This window comes from Vigna unguiculata, chromosome 7 (assembly GCF_004118075.2).
Source record: "Vigna unguiculata cultivar IT97K-499-35 chromosome 7, ASM411807v1, whole genome shotgun sequence".
Classification (NCBI taxonomy): domain Eukaryota; kingdom Viridiplantae; phylum Streptophyta; class Magnoliopsida; order Fabales; family Fabaceae; genus Vigna; species Vigna unguiculata.
Window position 1 is genome coordinate 5,306,384 of NC_040285.1, and position 20,689 is coordinate 5,327,072.

The 20,689-nt window shown below is 29.8% G+C and overlaps 2 protein-coding genes across 2 annotated transcripts; one reads left to right on the plus strand and one right to left on the minus strand.

The window, feature by feature from the left end:
• The first annotated feature begins 299 nt into the window (after positions 1–299).
• Positions 300–4,829, plus strand: LOC114189890 (inosine triphosphate pyrophosphatase). Its single transcript, XM_028078611.1, has 9 exons — positions 300–403; positions 603–752; positions 1,269–1,333; positions 1,437–1,500; positions 1,591–1,600; positions 2,967–2,998; positions 3,113–3,225; positions 4,384–4,460; positions 4,550–4,829. Exons 2-9 carry the CDS (start codon positions 626–628, stop codon positions 4,665–4,667), a joined length of 606 nt encoding a protein of 201 aa, XP_027934412.1. The 5' UTR covers positions 300–403; positions 603–625; the 3' UTR covers positions 4,668–4,829.
• Positions 4,830–13,299: 8,470 nt separating this feature from the next.
• Positions 13,300–18,733, minus strand: LOC114191754 (probable pectate lyase 8). Its single transcript, XM_028081129.1, has 7 exons — positions 18,494–18,733; positions 17,997–18,056; positions 16,987–17,061; positions 14,949–15,591; positions 14,759–14,862; positions 14,267–14,405; positions 13,300–14,164 (listed from the first exon to the last, which is right to left on the minus strand). Exons 1-7 carry the CDS (start codon positions 18,625–18,627, stop codon positions 13,943–13,945), a joined length of 1,377 nt encoding a protein of 458 aa, XP_027936930.1. The 5' UTR covers positions 18,628–18,733; the 3' UTR covers positions 13,300–13,942.
• Between the last annotated feature and the right edge of the window lie 1,956 nt (positions 18,734–20,689).

The window sequence follows — 20,689 nt, forward strand, 5'->3', positions numbered from 1 at the left end:
TATAAATTTGTTATAAATCTTAACTTAAATTTTTTTAAAAATTAAAAAATCGAACACATTAATAAAAATATTGATTTTGTAATTTTTTGTTCAGACTTTTCTATCAATTTTATAATTATTTTTTTTAAAATTTAATTAATTACCAATACTAAAATTAATTATTTTTATTAATAAATTAAAAAATGGATACACATGTTCTCACTTGTTATAATAGTATAAAAATCTTAAATTATGAAAATAAACCAAAATTACATATTATTTAAAATCTCACTATTAAAGTGGGGAAACAAAAATTAAAATTGTGATTAAATTTTGAAAATAACTAAAGTTATTTATAATCAAAAGAGAGTCAGCAGTGGCAATCCCTTCAGTGCCGCCGGGGTTGTGGGAAGTCGACTCTACGGTATGCAATTCCTTCTCAACTTTTCCTTCCTGGTTCTTTTCTTCCAAAAATAGAACAAAAAACTACCAAAAGTTTTTTTTTTTTTTTTTTTTTTCTCTTTTGTTGTGATTATTTTGTCATGCCCATGAAGAAAAATTGAAAAAGAAATGTTTTTTTCTATAATGGGTCTCTCTGATTTTCTCACTGATTTACTTTCCAGAAAAATCAAACGAGATTAGGGAAATGGCTGCTGCAAGAGGGTTGGTCCTGTCACGTCCTGTTACTTTTGTGACTGGAAATGCCAAAAAGCTTGAAGAAGTTCGTGCCATCTTGGGGAATTCCATTCCTTTCCAGTCCCTCAAAATTGATTGTAATAATAATAATCACTCTTACCTTTCCTTTTAAATTACATTTTCAATTTTGAGTTGTTTATGCTTTCCCCCTACTTGTCTATGTTGTCTGTTTGGTTGAGACATTTAGGGTGTGTTTGATTTCTGTTTTCAAAGGTTGTTTTTAGGTTTGGAAAATGCAAAACTAAACAAAGTTTCTCAAACCACTAGTGTGGAGGGTGGAACAAGTTGTATAGCAGAGTGCGGAAAACACGGGGCAAGAAAAAAGTGGGAGAAAAAAAAATGAGAAAACATCTTTTAACTGCTTCTACTTTTTTGGTTTTGACACACTTGTTTTGAAAACAATTTTCAAAACTTTATTCATTTTTTACTAAGTAATTGATTGGTCAGTAGTGTGAAATTGTTTTAGAAAAACAACTTTTAGAACTGATACGTGAGAAGTGAGTGAATCAAAGAGACCATTATTTTGTGTTCGGTTACTTTTCTTGTTTAATAATACTTCTTAGAGTTTGTTTTTCCATGCTTTTTATATGAAGTGCCCGAGTTGCAAGGAGAGCCTGAAGATATCTCTAAAGAGAAGGCTCGAATGGCTGCCCTTCAGGTACCTTGTTATAGTTTTCTCAAATATGCTTGGTCTTGTGTGATTTTTGGTTGTTTTTCTTTGTTTTATTGTTTTTATACTTTTTTCTGCTATGTATGCCAAGGTGAATGGACCTGTGTTGGTTGAAGACACTTGCCTCTGCTTCAATGCCTTGAAGGGTCTTCCAGGTGGATATTATTTTGTTTTTTTTATGCAACGAAAGCTGGCATTATTATACAACCTGACTGATTTTGATTGACCGTTTTACACTTTTTCAGGGCCTTACATGTAAGTTCATTTTCACCCTTAACCATTGTACTCAGTGAACTTTACCCCTTTATTCTGTCATAATTTTTCAAGCCCTCATATTATTGTTATTCATTTATACTATAGTTTTTTAGCATGAAACTGATGTAGAAAAGTGCAAGCATATGGTTTCTTAAAATAGGCTGCAACTATGGTAGGAAACTGATGATGATAGATCTTAGAGAATAGCTTTTTTTTTTTTTTATAAATGTATGTACATATTAGGTCATTTTGTATTATTGGTCTGGGTTTATCTTTCTTTTGCTGAGACCGGTTGAAATAAGAAGGTAGGTTGAGATAGCGTGAGTGAGAGAGAATGATCTTGTGATTTTTGGGGAAATTGGGTCCTTTGGGCTTTGGGAGGCATAGATCCTCAAAATCTGTGTTCTGTCCAGTAATTTTGTGACTTCTTTCCACCATTATTCTCTAATGAATACCGAGTATATTTCATTCCCACTAAATGGGGTTGGCTTTAGAGATTCTAGTTTGCCATTGTGCATGATCCTTATTTTTAGGTCGATGGAGCTTGATTTGGTGTATATGGATTCTTTAGTAGTCTCCAACCTTTCTTTTAGGGTTTATCTCTAATCTTCATTAAAGGGATATTGGTGTATGTATGTTGTATTCTCACATTTGTCCAGCACACATCTATATTTCATTATTTTATACTGCAAAACCATCTTAAGCAAATTTTCCTCCATAGTATCCTGATCTCCGTATGCTCACTCCTTTCTCCAATAGTTGAGCAACAAATTTTGAATAATCTCATGAACATATGATGGACATCAAAAATTAAAATCAAACCTGAGTGACTCTTAACTGTAGCTGTTCATATACCTCTCATAGCAATATGTGCTCCACTTCCAATTCTTACTTTGGAAATGACAAATTTGTTGAGCTCTTTGAAGAGCTCTTAATCATGAGTCACGCGGTTTGTACCACCACTATCTATAAGTCAACATTTTTGTGAAGTTATTGGTTGTAAAGTATGATATTGCAAATCTAGTTAATCCTTTGCAACCTTGTTATAGGAACTTGGGTATTATGGGGTAAGTGTTTAGTTCTCCCCCCAACCCCCTCTTAATACTGCTTTTGACGGTGGGTTCACCAAGTGCTTGGGTGCTTATCAATTAGAACTAGAACTGACTGTTTAATGTTTATGTAATATTCTCATCCTTGTAGGTCATTCTCATTCAATATTGAGTATAGAAATATTCATCTGAGTTCTTTTAAGCTTCAGTGTCTACACTAATTTCTAAATCATCGGCATTGAGCAAGTGAGATTTTTTAGATTCATTATCTTTACTTCCTAATGATTATTGTCTAATTGCATTGATGTATCATGCAGCAAGTGGTTTCTGCAGAAGATTGGCCATGAAGGTTGCACCTAAACTGCATAACTTTGAATCAGTTTTGAATTTTTTGTTCATGTTTTCAGGAATAAGGATATCCCACAAAATTTGATTTTACTCATTCCTTTCATTCGTTTTCCAGGTCTCAACAATTTGCTAATGGCATATGATGATAAATCAGCATTTGCCTTATGTGTATTTTCCTTTGCGGCAGGTCCAGATAGTGAACCTATCACATTTTCTGGAAAAACTCCGGTATTTCTTTGAATCCCTTTATATATAATTACCAATTCATATATTTTCTTTGCCAGTTTAATATTGGGGTTGTAATAATATGAATCTCCTTATTTCCATCTGGTTAATAAATGATTCAAATACTAACATAAACTGCTTTTCCAAATTGAAAAATGCTAGCAGCACTTTCTTCAACACTTCTTTAATCTGATAATTTTTATTAAACTTGATTTTAGTCCATATACTCCTAAATTGATGAATTAGTCTTTCAAACTTTTAAAAATATGTAAAGTTAATTCCTTTGGTGGTGCTTAAATTTAATGTTTAGTGTCGTTTTTGTTTTTTGCCACTAGAACAAAGTTGACTAAAATACAAGTTTAAAAATATGTTGTTGAGTCTGAATACTAATTCATGAAAACCAAGTTTGATGAACATTACAACGAATAAAAACACAGGTTTCCCCTTTCCTTATTTAGTGAATGATTCTCACTTATTCAACGAGTTTCATTTATGATGATCAATTCACTTAGACTTGATAGAAAGTGGTTGATATGTGTGATATGTATACCCTCAACAATTGTTGTTTTAGGAATCGAGTTGTTTTAGGAATCGAATTTTTCGATTATGACTTACTCACCTGACCTAGACCTATGTCAGATGATAATTGATATAACTTGTAATAGTTTCTCTCTTAACAATTGTTCCATTAGAAACTCTCTTGACAATTATCTCACTAGAAATTGAATTCGGGACCTTGACTTTAATACTAATTGTCGATTATGACTTATCCACCTAACCTATATCACAGGATAATTGATATAACTTGTAACCATTTCTCTCTTAACAATTGTATGCGACTTTGACTTTAACACCAATTATTGAATTGAACCTTTATTACCGGGACAAAAGTTATAGTTATCAATTAGGACAACCTTTTATACGGAACATACCAACTTAAAGTTACAATTTAATTGTGACTTGGTTCAAGTGACTTATGGCACAAGACAATTGGTGTTTATTATAGTTTATACATCATTTTTTATGTTTATTTCCTTGATTATTATGACATATTATATAGAAGAAAGAGAGACAAAGAAATTGTAGAAATTACATATCTCAGTATGGTTAATGTACGAAATGAATGTAACTAACTCGTTTTGTGGTCCATGGTAATGTTAGGGGAAGATTGTTCCACCAAGAGGGCCTAATGATTTTGGATGGGATCCTATTTTTGAACCTGAAGGCTATGATCAAACGTATTTCAATCCCTTCTTTCATGTCATTTTCCGTTCAAACGTTTCATAGTTTCTTGCAAAACCTAATTCCTTCCATTTACTCTTTGTAGGTATGCAGAAATGCCCAAAGAAGAAAAGAACAAAATTTCCCACCGCTCCAAATCTCTTGCATTGGTGAAATCTCATTTTGCAGAAGCTGGTTATACTTTTCAGATCAATAACGTCTGAAATCTCATTTGGTACATTATTATGTACCTCAAAGGGAATGTTTTTAACAGTACCAAATATGACACTATTTTTGATTTTTGTGTGTACAAATTCTCCCCTAAAAGAACAAAAATCACACAAGAAACAGAAAGGTATACCAAAAAAGCTAATCTTTCAAGTTTACAGATGTTTTTATCTGAACAAAATTGCTGAAAGAGAAAAAAATATAAATGATTATATATAAAAAGAAGCATAAGAAATAAAAATAGAATTGATGAAATATTGGTTAGGTTATTTTTTTTAATTTAAATTGTTAAGAATGTTTGATAAATAGTAAATGTTCAATACTTTCCAATTTAAATAGTTTCTTTATTTTCAAATATGGCACATCGAGTTTCATTTAAGGAATTTTTTTCCAAGTCGATTAGAATGATGATGATTAAATGGTTTTCTTCTTGTATGTATGGTTATAAATTTATTGGCATTAAAATCTCCGTTTTATTTTTATTATTATTGGGATTTCTTTCTCTTAATGTACACATTTTCTTTTCCATTTTATCTTTAGTAATAGATTCTTTAAATTAAAATAATTACATTATCACATGTTCATTTTTTTAATTTAAATATATTTGTCTTTCAATTTCATTATTTTTTAAACTTAAAAACTATTTACAATAAAATAGTAAGTTATTTATTTTTACTTTTATAAGTATAATAATAATAATAATTTTATTATTTTTATTATAAATGCATATGTTTCCTGGTGTGTTATAAAAATGTTAAGAAATTGTTTTGTATTAACGTGCTTAATTTTAAGAATAAAAAGAATAAGATATTATTGAAAGTTATGTAATAATAGATATTTATGCAGGTTAAATATGCGTTTAGTTCTTAAAATTTGATGTGAAATTAAAATTTATTTTTGTTTTAAAATTAAATATATATTTTACTTTTCAAATCTTAAAATTAAATATTTTATTAATTTTATATATTAAATTATTTTAATATGTCAAATACATTTTAAATTAATATTTAAATTGTTTATAGAAGTACGTTTTCACTTAATGTTAATCGAAAATGTCATTTAACATCCTCAACGAACTCGATGTAATTGAGTTAAAAATTTTATATTTATATCAAAACCAAAAACAAACACGAATTTCAATTAGTTAAGGTTTAAAAAACGAACACATATTTTAACCTTATTTATTTTAAATCGTATTTTCTTCTATTAAAATGAGTTAACGGTAAAGTCTAATTTTAGTTGAGAAAAATATATTCTAGTAGATATGATCAATAGTTTTTTGGATATTAATCCTGAACGAAATTGGTAAGTACTTAATACTATGATTTATTTAAATTTACAATAAATACTTTTGAACTAAATAATTTAAAATAAATTATTAATTAAAATAAACAGATTAAATAAATATATCAAAATAAAATATGTATAACAGAAATAAATGAGTCCAAAAAAACACTTAACTCTAAAATTTTCCAATTTTTAAAATGAATAACCGGTTTCCTTCTTCTTTGTGTTGTGACAATACACTACAAAATATTTAATAAATATATTACCCTAATGGGTTTTTTAAGGAGACAAAAATTATAGTTTCTAAACTTGTTTTTTCTAAATTCTTTAAAGTATATATATATATATATATATATATATATATATATATATATATATATATAATTTTTCTTTCTCAAAATTTCATATAAAACTTTTAAGTCTTAAAATTATTTTAAATTATTTAATTTTCAATGAAACTCTGCACATAAAATCTGGAGATAATTATTTGGTGGCACCGACATGAATCAACTATAGCAAAATACATACATTTCATGTTTTGATGGCATTTATTGATCAAGATCTGAAGAATAAATTGCATTTTTCTTGAATTTTGTGTGTTTCATCACGAATTGACCACACTTTTGTTTCTTCCTGAAATGCCTGTATCATGTTTCTTTTTCTGTATTGTGAAGATTTTCTGTGTCTTTAAATATTATTTAAAGTTTTCATTGGAAAAACTAAATAGTTTAGTAAACTTCATTGGTTTTAGTAAAACAAATGTAGAATTTTGTATTCTACATTTTCCTTTCTAACCCCTAATAGTTGCATATATGTAATTAATTGAAGGTCATATAAAAGAAGAGAAAGATATGAATGTGAAAATAATAACTAAAGTTACCTTAAGAATGCCATGTTATGTGGGCGTGGAATACAAAAGCAAATATTTAAATTTTTTTATGAAAAGTAATTATAAGGAATATCAATAAATACTTTCGACCTACGTCAATTTAGTTAAAAAGCAAATTTGCTTCAACATAAAATTTTAAAATTTTAAGAATTATCGAAAAAAAAATAATATTCTATTTTTATTTATTTATTTTTAACGTGACTTAATATTTTATTGATTTGTTTTAAAAGAAAAATAGTAATACAGACATACTCTTCTACTGCCAACCTTGAAAAAGTCGAGAAAGACACGGCCCTTTTGTCGGCATTCCTATTTTCAAGATCTTACATTGCATTTTGGTTTGGTTTCTTAACCCTTCATCACACATTCCCAATGTTTTTTTTGTTTCTTACCAACATTCTTAGATCTTCTTCTTTCTTCTCGCTATTTATTATACCACATTCAATGACCTCACATGCTTTAGAAATTGAAGATAAAAATAATTTAAATATATTTTTTCTTTTATTTCTTAGAGTGTCTTTTATAGATAAGATAGTATGTTTTGAGATATTATTTATTGGATTAAATATATTTTTAATTCCAAATTTTAATTAAAATTGAAATTAATCGATATTTAAAATTTTGATATATTTTGATTTTTAAACTTAAAAAATAAATAAATATAGTTTTTTAATCTAATTATGTTAATTTTGTTTGACATGTTGAATGCGAGTTGTTTATATTATTTTACACATTCTTGGTTCAGTATATGTTAAGAAATACATTCGACATCTCAAAAAAATTAATGTATTTGGATTAAAATTATTATATTCATTTATTGTTAAAGTTTAAAGATCAAAATGTATCGAAATTTTGGACAAAACGAATTTTAATTTTAAACCAGTTCACGAATGAAAAAGAGACTTGAAACTTCAAGATAAAGTCTACTATTGAGTTTATTTTCTTGATAACCAGAACCAGATTTTATAGTTTTAACTCATTCGTTATATATATATATATATATATATATATATATATATATATATATCTTTAGTAGTGTTTTATATATTATAATCTTTTATTTCATATAAAAATATATAGATATGTCAACTAAAAAATTTGAATCAGGCTATTCAAGAATTCAAAAGAAAAGAAGAATTGAGACTTTAATTGCATAACAAAAAGGAGCTATGAACAAAAAAGAGCAAATGTCTTATGTATTGTAGATATTTCATTTTTGAAAGAAAAATGCTTAAAACTTGAAAAATCTTTAAAGCATGATAATTTCTTGGATATTGATAAATTTGATTTAATTTCAGAATTAAATATCTTAAGAAAAATTATAGGTTTGGAAAATGATAAGCCAATTGACATTCTTAATTATATAAAAAGAATACTTTTTTTTTTCAAATACATATATAACTTATAGAATAATGTTAACAATTCTAGTGTAAAAGGAGTTTCTCAAAGCTAAAGATAATAAAAACTTATTTAAACCCATCAATGTCTCAAGAAATATTAAATGGATTAGTCTTATTATCTATTGAAAAATAAATGTTAAATGAAATAAATTATGACAGTTTAATAAATAATTTTCCATAAAAAACTCAAAAAATAAATTTTAAATAAAATATTTCATTTTGTAAGTTTGCTTTAGGTCTCTCAAAACATTGAGTCGCCCCTATATAGAACTACAATCTTTTACTAACTACAACCAAACTAAACGACAAAATATAAACCCAACAATATTATCAGATCTTAATTTATATCTATAAAAAAATTCACTAAATTTAGATATTACATCTGTACAGTTTCTTTCTTAATAAATTCTTACTCAAAACAAATTAAACGTTAGTCACAACTAATGGTATAAAGATCTTATTTATAAAAAGATATCGTAACTAATGTGAAACACACTTAGAGTAACAAAAATGACACAAATTGTGCTTCTTATTAATTAACATAACAAATACATGGACGATTAAACCAAACAATCTAAAAATTAATAAACACGTTTCCTAATACCATCTACCAAATATAGTAGAATCTACATATAAATATAAACATTAGATCGTTTATATCATTCTCAGAGAATCTATAAACCTTTAAACAAAAAATTGATTAAAATATCTTTTATAAGTGATATGAAATATTTAAACTTGTCCATGAATATCATTGACTTTTTTTATTTATTAATAAAGTTATTCGTTGATGTGATTTAGTATTCAATAAAACTCTATTTAGAAAAAAAGAGTTTAGCATGTGTAGTTTAAACAAAACCATCTCACCAAAAAACAAGTTATTTCATTTAATATAGCATTATAACTAATTTTAGTTAATTACGTTTGAAGTCTCTTATATGAAAAAAAAACAATTATTTCAATCTCTAAAATTTGAAAAAAAAAGTTTGGGTTTCTAGAAAAAAAAAATGACAAACTAAACTCTCAGATCTATTGAAGAACTGGTTTTTGACATGGTTATGAAAATTTTAAAGCTCATTGATCTGAAAATTTCTAGAACGGAATCATGGCTGAATTAATAACAAACATAACAGAGTTGCAATTATGCTTTTGGGGCCAAGAGACTAACCCTAAAAATTCAATTTTTTCACGTCTTGAGATCCAAACCTCTCGGAATAATAACAACAATAATCATAGTTATCATTTGAAGAAGAAAAAAAAATTGTTTTCTTGAAATGAAAAATAAAATCTCATAGAGTGGGGCCCTTTGTTTGTTCTTAAGAAATAATTATGATAGTTTCGAATGTGTGTAAAATTTTCTTGAGCCCCTCACTCTCACTCAAAGTTGCCTTCCATATAATTTTAATAGTGAATATTGAAACAACAAATCTAGCATTGAAAAATTAAATATATTTTTAGGGCTATACTTCAATCGTAAAATAATTTTTAGGATTAGATATGTTTTTTTTTTTTTAACTTTGAGTAAATTTTAGAATTAGTTAATTTTAAAATTTTGGACTAATTTAGTTCTTTATGTTTCGCATGTTTCGAAATACGTAAATTTCGTCATTTTAATCAAATTTTGTTAAATTTATTTGACATTTCAAACATATTTCATAATAATATTTGATTTAACATTAAAGTAAAATGCGTCAAATATTATAAACAACTCAAATACAATCTTAAAATACATACAAAACATCAAATAAACCTAACAAAAATTGATTAAAATGACTAAATTTACGTATTTTGAGAAATGAAGAACTAAATTGGTCTAAAATTTTGAAATAGACTAATTTTAAAATTCACTTAGGGAACAAAAACATATTTAACCCTAATTTTTAATATATCTTAATAAAGCACAATTAGAAACACTAAAAACATTTAATAATCTAGAACTAAGTTTTAGCAACAAAAATACCTTTGAACTTTGAATGCCCTTCTTAAGGGTAGTATTGAATGAGGGTTTTTGTTTGTGGGACCATTAGGGCTACGACTAGTAGTACTGGGACTACCCTTTAACGTTGTCGGTGCAACGAATTTAGATTCATTGTTCCTTTTTCTATCCTTGTACTCAAAATTACCATTGGATTGAAACTTTGCAACATGGTCAAATGTTGCCAAAGAAGTGTTATGACCTAGCTTTTTCTCTACTAAATACATACCACTACAATTTTAAACAGACAACTTTTCTTTCTATGTTTCTACCCATTTTTCAAGAATTCTGGATCATTAAATTCAGCCTCCACTTTTCAAGTCTCACCGTAGAAAATAAAATTTAATAATCTCATTACTAAAATTAACATTCAATTTGATATTTTAATTTATTTTTACGAGTCCATATAACTCTTTCTTGTTATGTTGTATGAAGATTTGACATAGTACATTATCTTGATCTGCATAAGAAAATAAATTAAATTAAGAACATTTACGAAAATTATTATAAAGATAATGGTTAAATATATATATTCTTTAATTTTAATGTGAAATTAAAATTTGGAATTCATTTATATATGACATTTTGATATATTTTGGTATTAAACTTTATAAATGACTGAATATAATTCTTTTAATTTAATTATGTTAAATTATTTTATGTGTCAAATATGTTTTATAGTTGAGGTTGAATTCAGAAAATGTCAAACAATATAAATAATTTAAATGTAGTATGAAATGTGTTTGACATGTCAAACATATTTAACTTAATTGAATTAAAATATTATTTCCATCCTTTTTAAAGTTTGAGATCGAGAAATTTATCAAAATTTAAAATATGGATTAATTTCAATTTTAATTAAGAGACTAAAAACATATATGATCTTAGTAAAAGATATTAAATAAAAGAAAATATGAAATGGACTTTTTTTTTTTAATTTTAAACCGAACTTATATTTTTTTTATACAACAACATTCTTTATGTTACCGGATTAGGATTATTTATCTTGAAGTTGTCATTTTACTACTTTTATATGACTTTGTTATGAGAAAAATGTTAAGTTGGTGAAGAATGATGCTTATAAATAACTGTTAACTTTAACTATGAAACATTTAATACTCTGGAGTGACTTACTTTGGAAACTAATCGACATATTTCCGTAAAAAACATAATCTTTATGAATAACAAAAGTTATGTCTTGATATAGCAAAATATTGAAGATTTGAATTTTGGATTATTGATGAATAAATTTACACCCATTGATTAAGGTGTTTGATGATAAACATTTGTTGTCTTATATTTTGAATGGAAAACTAAAAACAAAAAATATTTAGATACACAAATTTATGGCCAGACATTAGTTCGTACCAATCTTGGAAGGATAAAGAAAATGATGGGTCTAAACGTTTAATTCAAGCATCTATTATAAAGTCACGTCTTAAGTAAAGATTATATATACCAATAATACTTAGATATAAATGATACTATGCCACTCATTATATCAGATAAAATTTCATTCACTAGTCATCTAATACACAAACACAAAACAATTACACGTATTAACTCTTGAGACAATAAAAATCATCTAAGTTAATTCCTATTTAGAATCTAAACTTTATTACTAATAAACTCATTTGGGTCATTTAATTAAAAATCTTACAATGTAAATAGAAGATCATAGTGTTAAGTGGCTATTGAGAGAATGGGAATCTTATAATTGGAATTCAAGTTTCAAATCAATTATATATATATATATATATATATATATATATATATATATATATATATATATATATATATATATATATATATATATATATATATATATATATCATATTTTATTTTAGGCTACGATTAAATCATATATAAAATATCTGGTTTCACTTTCAATCTAAAATCATATGACAATAAAAATCATCGAAATTCATTTCTATATTCTAATAAATAGTGTTCTTCATTCATCATAAACTATTATCATTTAGAGTCTAAAATTTATCACCAATAAACTCAATTGTGTCATCTAATTAAAAATACTATAGTGTAAACAGAAAATCATATTATTAAGTTCTTCAAATGGGTATTGGGAGAATGTGAATGTTATAATCAGGATTCTGACAAGCTTCAAACCATGAATCAATAATATATAAAATATCTTTCTTCATCTTTAATCTGAAATCTTAAAAGGATGGATTTGTGATTTTTTTTTTCAACCATAAGTGAATGTATAAAATATTGGACATGAATTTCGATCCAAAACTTAAAAGAAAATGAGTTTATAGATATTTCTTTGTATATTACTGATTGAAGTATTGATTGGTTATAGATGTTTATGAAATTGTGATTAGCAAAGAAAAAGTGGATTGGAAAGTGAATGGAGAATTTGGCGAAGAAGCAGGCACATGCCCTATGGGTCCTATCTCACATGCATGGGAGGTATAGTCTTTATTACAAATCTAACCATGTGCATTCACCACTCATCATCACATTCATCACTGTCCATTGCTCTCTCCGCAGGCATTTACTACCTTCCCTCCAACCACTTGTCACACAGACAAAGACATTTGAACAATACTCCATTCACAAATCAAACACCTCTTTCATACCTTATTCACATTGCTTCACTTCATTCTGTCATGTCAATACTTAGACTTAGTTTATGTTGCTTTTCTCAGTCACTGCTACAATTATCCACCCTTCCTATCTCATATAACATTAATCATGTCTTTTTTTTTCTTTTGCTTTTCAATTAACATTACTTTCTTTTGTTGCACAAGCATTCCTTTGTGTAATTGAGGACAAAACTAATGTTGAACGATACTTTAACATGATGGCATGTCTTGTTCAGTATTTGAGGCATGATAATAGTTAGCATTAAGGGGGGGACAACTTAGGTAAAGGGGGTCATCATGTTAATTAGAAAGATAATGAGGGAGGGGAGGATCATGTGGTGCACATGAACGAATCGCACATGTTGGTAGAGAAACCAACACTGGCAGATATGTTTAATGATTTACAGCCATAATTGCATAACAAAAGCAAACATTACTTCCATTGACAAGGAAAAAAGGCTAAAAAAGTTGAGAAAGTTAAAAAGCAACACCACAGCTATTACAATTCCATAATCGTCATTCATAAAGTGTTTCCATATAACTCAACTTTGACAATCATGCTTTTGCTTGTATAATTAACTCAACAAAACAAATAGTAAAAAAATAACAAAAGGGAAAAATCAAATATATATATTTATATATTTGGGCTCATTCAAATCCTATAAGAAAAACTGAAAAAGACTGAACAGTATGTAAGGAGACATGATTTGACATTTGGAAAAATATGCATATAATTGGTGGTGGGTAAGGTTGATGAGATGAGATGAACTGGGAAGGACCAAAGGGAAAGGCAAAAAATGAAAGGGAAAACAATGGATGGCGCTTCTGCACCTGCTCCTACAATTGCATTGTTTGTTTCAGCTGGAGCAAGTCGAGCAGCTATGATTGAGCAACAGCAAAACACACAATGTGGCAATGGGGTAACAGAAACCATATTGACATGTGTAATTAATGTACACTTGCCAAGAATGCAGGATGACAACGGAGGTGTGAGGAAAGCAATGGATATATGATGATTTTCTACTATAATATGGTAAAAACTTAGAATCAAACACAAAAGAAAAATAATTGATCTTTCATTCACATGGCTCTGGTGGCTGATATTTATATGCTAGCACTGACGGCCTCTTTTGCAACCGAGTGCACCAGCATTGGAAGTTATGGTACCAACCATGGAAGAAGATTTTGCTCCTAAGCTTGAGGCCCTGGCATAGCTGGCTGAGGCTCCAGCTCCTGATGGGGTGAAAAAGGCACCATTCAGCAACAAATCTCCCTCTGATCTCCAATTCCAACCCTTCCACTGACTTTCTGCTGTTTCCACTCTCTTAGTCACCTGTCAACACCAAGATTTTTTTTTCTCAATCAGTTAGTGAAAATGGCTTAACTAAAACGTCATCAATTTACAGCATCACATGGATTGATTGTCCTATTGTACCTCCTTTGCAAAAGGGTTAACAGGAGCATTGTATCGGTTTCCCTGGCTGTTAATGGTGGGGTTAGCACTTCCACCAATGGCATACATTTCCCAGTGAGTGTAGTCATTGTTCACCACGTGAAAATATCCGTGTCTACACCTGCATTATTCATGACCAATGTTTTGTTAGATTAGATAATATAAATATTCCACCTCTGATTTGAAATACATCATTGCAGGAGGGGACAAAATAGCCCTATCCAGTTGTTGATTAATGGCTACACCATCTGGTCCCGCACAACTAATTCGTCTAAGAAATTTGTGATTTCCTTAAACTGAAGAAGAAAGCCTAAAAACAAAATTAATGCACCAAAGAGGGTCGCTGCGAGTCTGCCCATCAGACCAACCTATCTTGTGGTTACATTTATATGCATTTAAAGCACACAACAAAGAGGAGGAAAAGAGGAAAACGAGCAAAGGGGTTTCAATGCAAAAAGTGACATTAAATATTACCGTGGCATTCTCTGGATAAGTCCCTCTCCGAAATGGTTGTATGCGATGGTCACTTGCATGAGCTTGTCTCTTGTGTAAGAATCACTGTGGCCCAGCAGAATCACCTGAATTTGCAAAGGAATACAAACTTGATCCATGATTCAACAAGGGAAAAAGTGCACTTTGACACAGGAAAATAGAGTGAAAGTACCTCATTGTGGTGGGTGAAGTGGTTGTTTGAAATAGTAATGGCTGTTGAGCCCAAGACAGCATCCACAAGGCCATCAGCACAGTGAGACAAGGAGTTGTGGTCAACCCAAATGTGGCTTGAGCTAAATATGGAGATGGCATCTCCATCAGCCATTGTCCTCCACCCAAAGTGGGTTGGGGAGCTCCTCACCATGGCATTTCCAGTAGGTACGCAATCATGAATATGCAGGCCATGGATGATGACATTGGTAACAAACTGGATTGTGATACATGCCCCATTAGCAATGTGCACATTGGCTCCTCTTCCATCAATGGTCTTGAAGCTGTTCATGATTAGCTCTTGCTTCAACTGAATAACCATGTCCCTCTTGAACACAATCCACAAGGGCCTGTCCTGGATCACAGCATGGCGAAGAGTGCCAGGTTTGGGGTTCACAGGGTCATCATCCCTGGGGTCAGTCACAACATAGAACTTTCCATCACGACCACCAATGGCATTTCTGCCAAAACCAATGCCACAATCTGCAAGACGCTTCCTGTTGCGTTGCCAGTTGGGGTCACAACGCCAGCAATCATCAATGGGGTTACCAGTTCCACAAGAGAAAAACCCCAGATTCCTTCTCTCTGTACTATTTTGGATGCTCCTGTAATATCAACAACATTATTTTCTTAGTGCCATCGTTGTCAAGCAACTATCTTTATTTGATGTTATCTTAACAAATTATTAATTTAATAACATGCCAAGATGTGATACAAGTTGAACACATTTGGTGTTACAAATTGAACAGCATTGTTTTCATGATGCCATTACTGTAATCAACAATCGTTATTGGGTGTTGTTCAAGTTCTTTCAATCTACACTGAGCAATCAGTCCTCATGTAATTTCCAATTTTGTTTCCTTCAAACATCAACAGTTTAAAACTATGACTGTGGGTTACAAATTTAACACAATTTGTTTGCATATGCTCGTGTTAAATTCCTTTGTGGCATGTATGTAAATGCAGACAAAAAATGTTCTGGCTTTTTGGATCACAATAATTAGACCTAATCTAAATGAGTAGAGTCAGCTAACAGGAATAAAATAAAGCCACTGGATACTACCCAAGATAAAACTTTTAGTAAATCTCCTTGAGCCTAGTGGAGGAAACAAACGATGTCAAAATAATTTATCCATGTGACGAGTGAAGACAAAAGGAATTTTCCTACTTGTAACGGCTAAAAATTCTTGCCTTTTTTTTTGGAATAGAAGATATGGTAAATATGCTTTTCTGTCTTGACATGGATCTTGACCCAAATATGCAACTGTGGCCACGTTGCACGGAATCACCAACCATCACATGGTAAAATGTTATACAAAAAACTCAATCCAAATATCAAGCACCGAAAATTTTGGTCAGAACTGCTAGAAGCAACTGTTTTTTAATGGGAGAGAAAGAGTTGTACCCCGGAAGTACAACACATTTATGAGGAAACATTCATTAATTTGCTTATAGGCAAAGGGATTAGATTTATAATGGCATGCAAAAGCACCATGAGCGTGAAGAAGGGTATATCATGAGAAAGTGCATGTGACTGAACCATGAAAAGGAGAGAGAGAGAGAGAGTGACCATGACCGAAAACATTGCTGGTTAGTGACAAGGTAATTTCCTAACCAGACATGCCACAAAAGGGTCAAAAAGAAGAAAAGGTTAAGTCTTCAAAGTTTATTCATTCAACTGTGGCAAAATCAGGAAAGTAAAGTGATTGAAAAAATGGGTGAGTTGGGTAAATAGTTAGGTCTCAATTCTCAAGGGGGAGTTATGAGTGCCACCAAAATGCCACGGCACACCACTACCCTACCCTCATTACACTCAATAGTCCCTACTCCATGTGAATGAATAAATTAATAAAAACATAATAAAACATTATAGATCATTATAGGTTCATGTAATTTTGTCTTTTGCTTTAACTTATGTGCTTAGCTACGAAGGGACATTGTAACAAGGTTTCTCTGTATAGTGAAAATGAAGAGAGAGAGACAGAGAAATAGAGACCCACATCTCAACCATTGAAACCACTTCCTCTGGGTTAGCCACTGCAGCTTGTTCATTTAATTTTTCGGCCTCTAGTGCCCTGAAAGAAACAGTTACAAGCACAGTCAAAATCTTAAACAATAAATAACCAATCAAACTACTAATTCAATGATTATATTATTTCACTAAGTAGGGTTAGTTATAGTTGTCTTATGACAACATTAAACTTTATATAATGAATCAATTTTTCTTTTAATAACCAAAGTTTGACTTATTCACTAAATGTATAGATAGCAGCAATAAATAAACTACACCTTTTGGTGAAATTGTAAGGAAAATTAAAATATAATATATGTAAAAATCCTTTATTGCAGTCGGCAACCGTGACCTGTTAACCAATGTCCTTTCTGTACTATAATAAATTAAATATTTAATAAATACAAATGGAGAAACAAATTGTTTTCCTTCAAAACAAATAAACACCTATTTTAGAAAAACAAATTGACAGCACAATGTTAAATTAAAAATAGAGGAAAATAAAAAAACTGAACAGGGACACTTGTCGGTGAGAGATTTGAGTGAGTTCCGTAAATACATTTGCTCCGTAAAAAGTTAAAGTGAAAAAAACAACAACTTGATAAAAGCCGTTAAGATAAAAATTTATTCACCTTATTTTCTGGATAATGACCAAAGTACCCTTAAGAGAAAAAAATATTTAACACGTTGGGAGGGTAGTTTTGGAAGAGGAAAAAAAGTTTGTTGACGGTTAACCAACTCTTTAATGGGGTGGTGTGGGGAGTTATTTTGCTTTTGCAGAACCCTCAAAGCAAACAAACACAGAGAGAAACGAACATAACCGAATAAACGATCCAGATCGAAGCATCAACGATTTTTCAACGGCTGTGATCGTTTGCTCGATCCAACGGCTGAGACCTAAAGTTAGAAACTCAACACACGGTCTCGATTAACCGGCGTTTCAAGGAATCAGGATCAGAGTTTTAGCTTCTTCTAATAGTGGAAAGAAAGAACACTAACCTTTCCGCCATTGACGAGTTCTGCAAGCTCGGCAACCTGTGTTTTTCCACTTCAACATTCCTATATAGTCAAAACAAAAACGAAAAAACGGCTCAGAGCAAGATCTTCGTTTTCTCTCTGTTTTCACAAAAAAAATAAAAATGAGACCAATGAATGAAAATGAAAACGAGTGTTCAACTTGAAAAGTGGAATTGAGATTTTCCAATGTGTTAAGCTTTCTCTGATTTCTAGTTAAAACTTGTATAACAGTGGTGAATCCCACTTGAACGGTTTTCACATCAGAGATCGCACATTGCTTAAAGAAACAACCCGAGAGTGTATATAAACGAGTTGCAACTCAAATCACACGAAGTTTTTTATGGGGGTGAGAAAGTAATAAGGAACACTGTTTCGGTTTGGAAATCCACACAATGTGGCTAAAGCTAAAGCTAAACCAACCCATCACAGAACAACACATAGAAAAGAAGCTTCTGACAGTGAAACATTTGCGTTGAGACCTGAGGTGAGAGATCTGTGGTGTGGTGGTGGTGGTGGTGGTGGCCATGGCTGCTTGTAGGTGAATGAACAGCGCCAGAAGGAGAAAAAAGAAGACCCACATCGAATAAGAAGAAGAAGAAGAAACCACCGCCATTGCAGAGAAAGTTGAATTCTCCTTGCTCTTGTTGCTTTGGAGAGAATAATGAGAATGTTGAAGAGAAAAAGAAAGAGAGAAAGAGAGAGAGAGAAATGGATGGAGTGGACTCAGAAGGACAGGTTCCAACATAACGGTTTTTTATAGACACTAAACGAGAAACGCCAACCTTTTGACGGCGTTAAGTAACTGATCGTTTTTCTTGTTTGCGTGTTCGCCGTCCCTCCGACGGCGTTATCGAACAAAGTACTACTGTTACTGTTGTTTGTTGTTTGTTGCTTTTAGCTTTTGCTTTTTTTTTTCTTCTTCTTCTTCTATTTGTTTAACCCTAAGTTACTTTTTTACCCCCTCTCTCTCTCGCACGTGGGTGCAGTAGCTGTCACATGCCGTCGCAGGGTATGGCACTGTTACTAATTACTCATACAAACGCTAATACTAAGATCTAAAATCTCACATCACCACCACGCACCACTTTCTCTCTTTTCACTTTCTACTTTTTTTTTTCCCGCTTTATCCACCAGTCACTCCCCAACTAACTTCAAACGGTTTTTAATTTCTCTACAATATCACTGTGACTTAATAATTCTCTCTTCTTTGTCTTCTCCCACTTTTAATTTCTTATTATTATTATTTTTTTAATTTCCCTTGCCTTTCTATTAATTTATTTATCGCTTCAAAATATGCCTATTTATATTATTGCTACATAATACTTATCTTTTAACTAAACATTATATAAATTATGGAAACTAAAAAGTTCTAAAAAGATTGCAACACATTAAACATATCTAAATACACTCTTTAATATAAATTTGGTGTCTCTACCACCATTATTATAACATCGTCTCTTCTCATTCCAAATATGATCATAGCATTCTAAAAATATATGTATATTCAACAATTATATATTATTATTTAATCATTAATTTTATTATATACTTATTTTTAACCATGCTCTCTTACCATCATTTTTTTCTTAAGTGATAATCTTTTCATTAAGTGAAAATATTTCAAAAATGCAACAAACATAACAAAAATTTATCCAAAAATATTTCTATTGATTATAAAGTCTTTCTTATGTTGAAGTTTTTGAGATATTGTCTGTTTTGAAGTGTGAAATTTAAAAGGTATATCGAAGGATGGAGAAATGTAAAAATATTCAAATTACGCTTAATCTTAACTCTTAAATGATGTAAGACTTATTAAGTGTAAGTGTACCAAAACAATACTCATAAAATATTGGTATAATTCAAAATATGACATAAATGTGATATGAATTTAACCTAATTATAGACTAACTAACTTAAGCCTTACCTTTTCAATGAATATTGATAAAAAATATTGAATATAATTTGATCTTAATTTTGCAAATGGGTGCAATCCCAAAACACAATCATAATATAATATTAAAATAATACTTTAAATCATATTATATTTATTTTTGATCTATTTTTAGCATTGAATAAATATGGTAAATATTGAAACTAAAAAGCCCATTAAACATATATTTTTAATCTATTTTTAGCATCATGTCAACATGACTATCTCAAACATCAAAATCACATAATAAAACCATAACTCAAGCAATTTAACATAGAAATCATTCTTCCTACTCTATAATTTTAATTCGAATTAACTATAGAATTCATTATATCATGTATAAAAACTCCAAATACAACTACTTCAACGAAATAATTTGATTAACAACAATTCAAAATAATACAAATCCCCAATGTCAATAACTTTTAATTTCCTAAACCTTAGTCTCAAATCATCTTAACACTCAATTCCATTCAAGAATCCAACATCACATAAATTTCCAAATCAACCTAAATGAATTAGATTTATCAGCTCTCTTTACCTCTACCATGAAGTTCCTTTAATAAACATATCAAAAAATCAACCAAAGTTGGAAAAGTCACAACTTACTTCGGGAAACCTAATAACAAATAAAACATATCATTGTAGACTTATATTAATAGATATTAAGTTATTCAACTCAAATCTCACAATAATGCAAATAACTTATACATACCAATCATAAAAGAAAAGAAATTACTTTAGA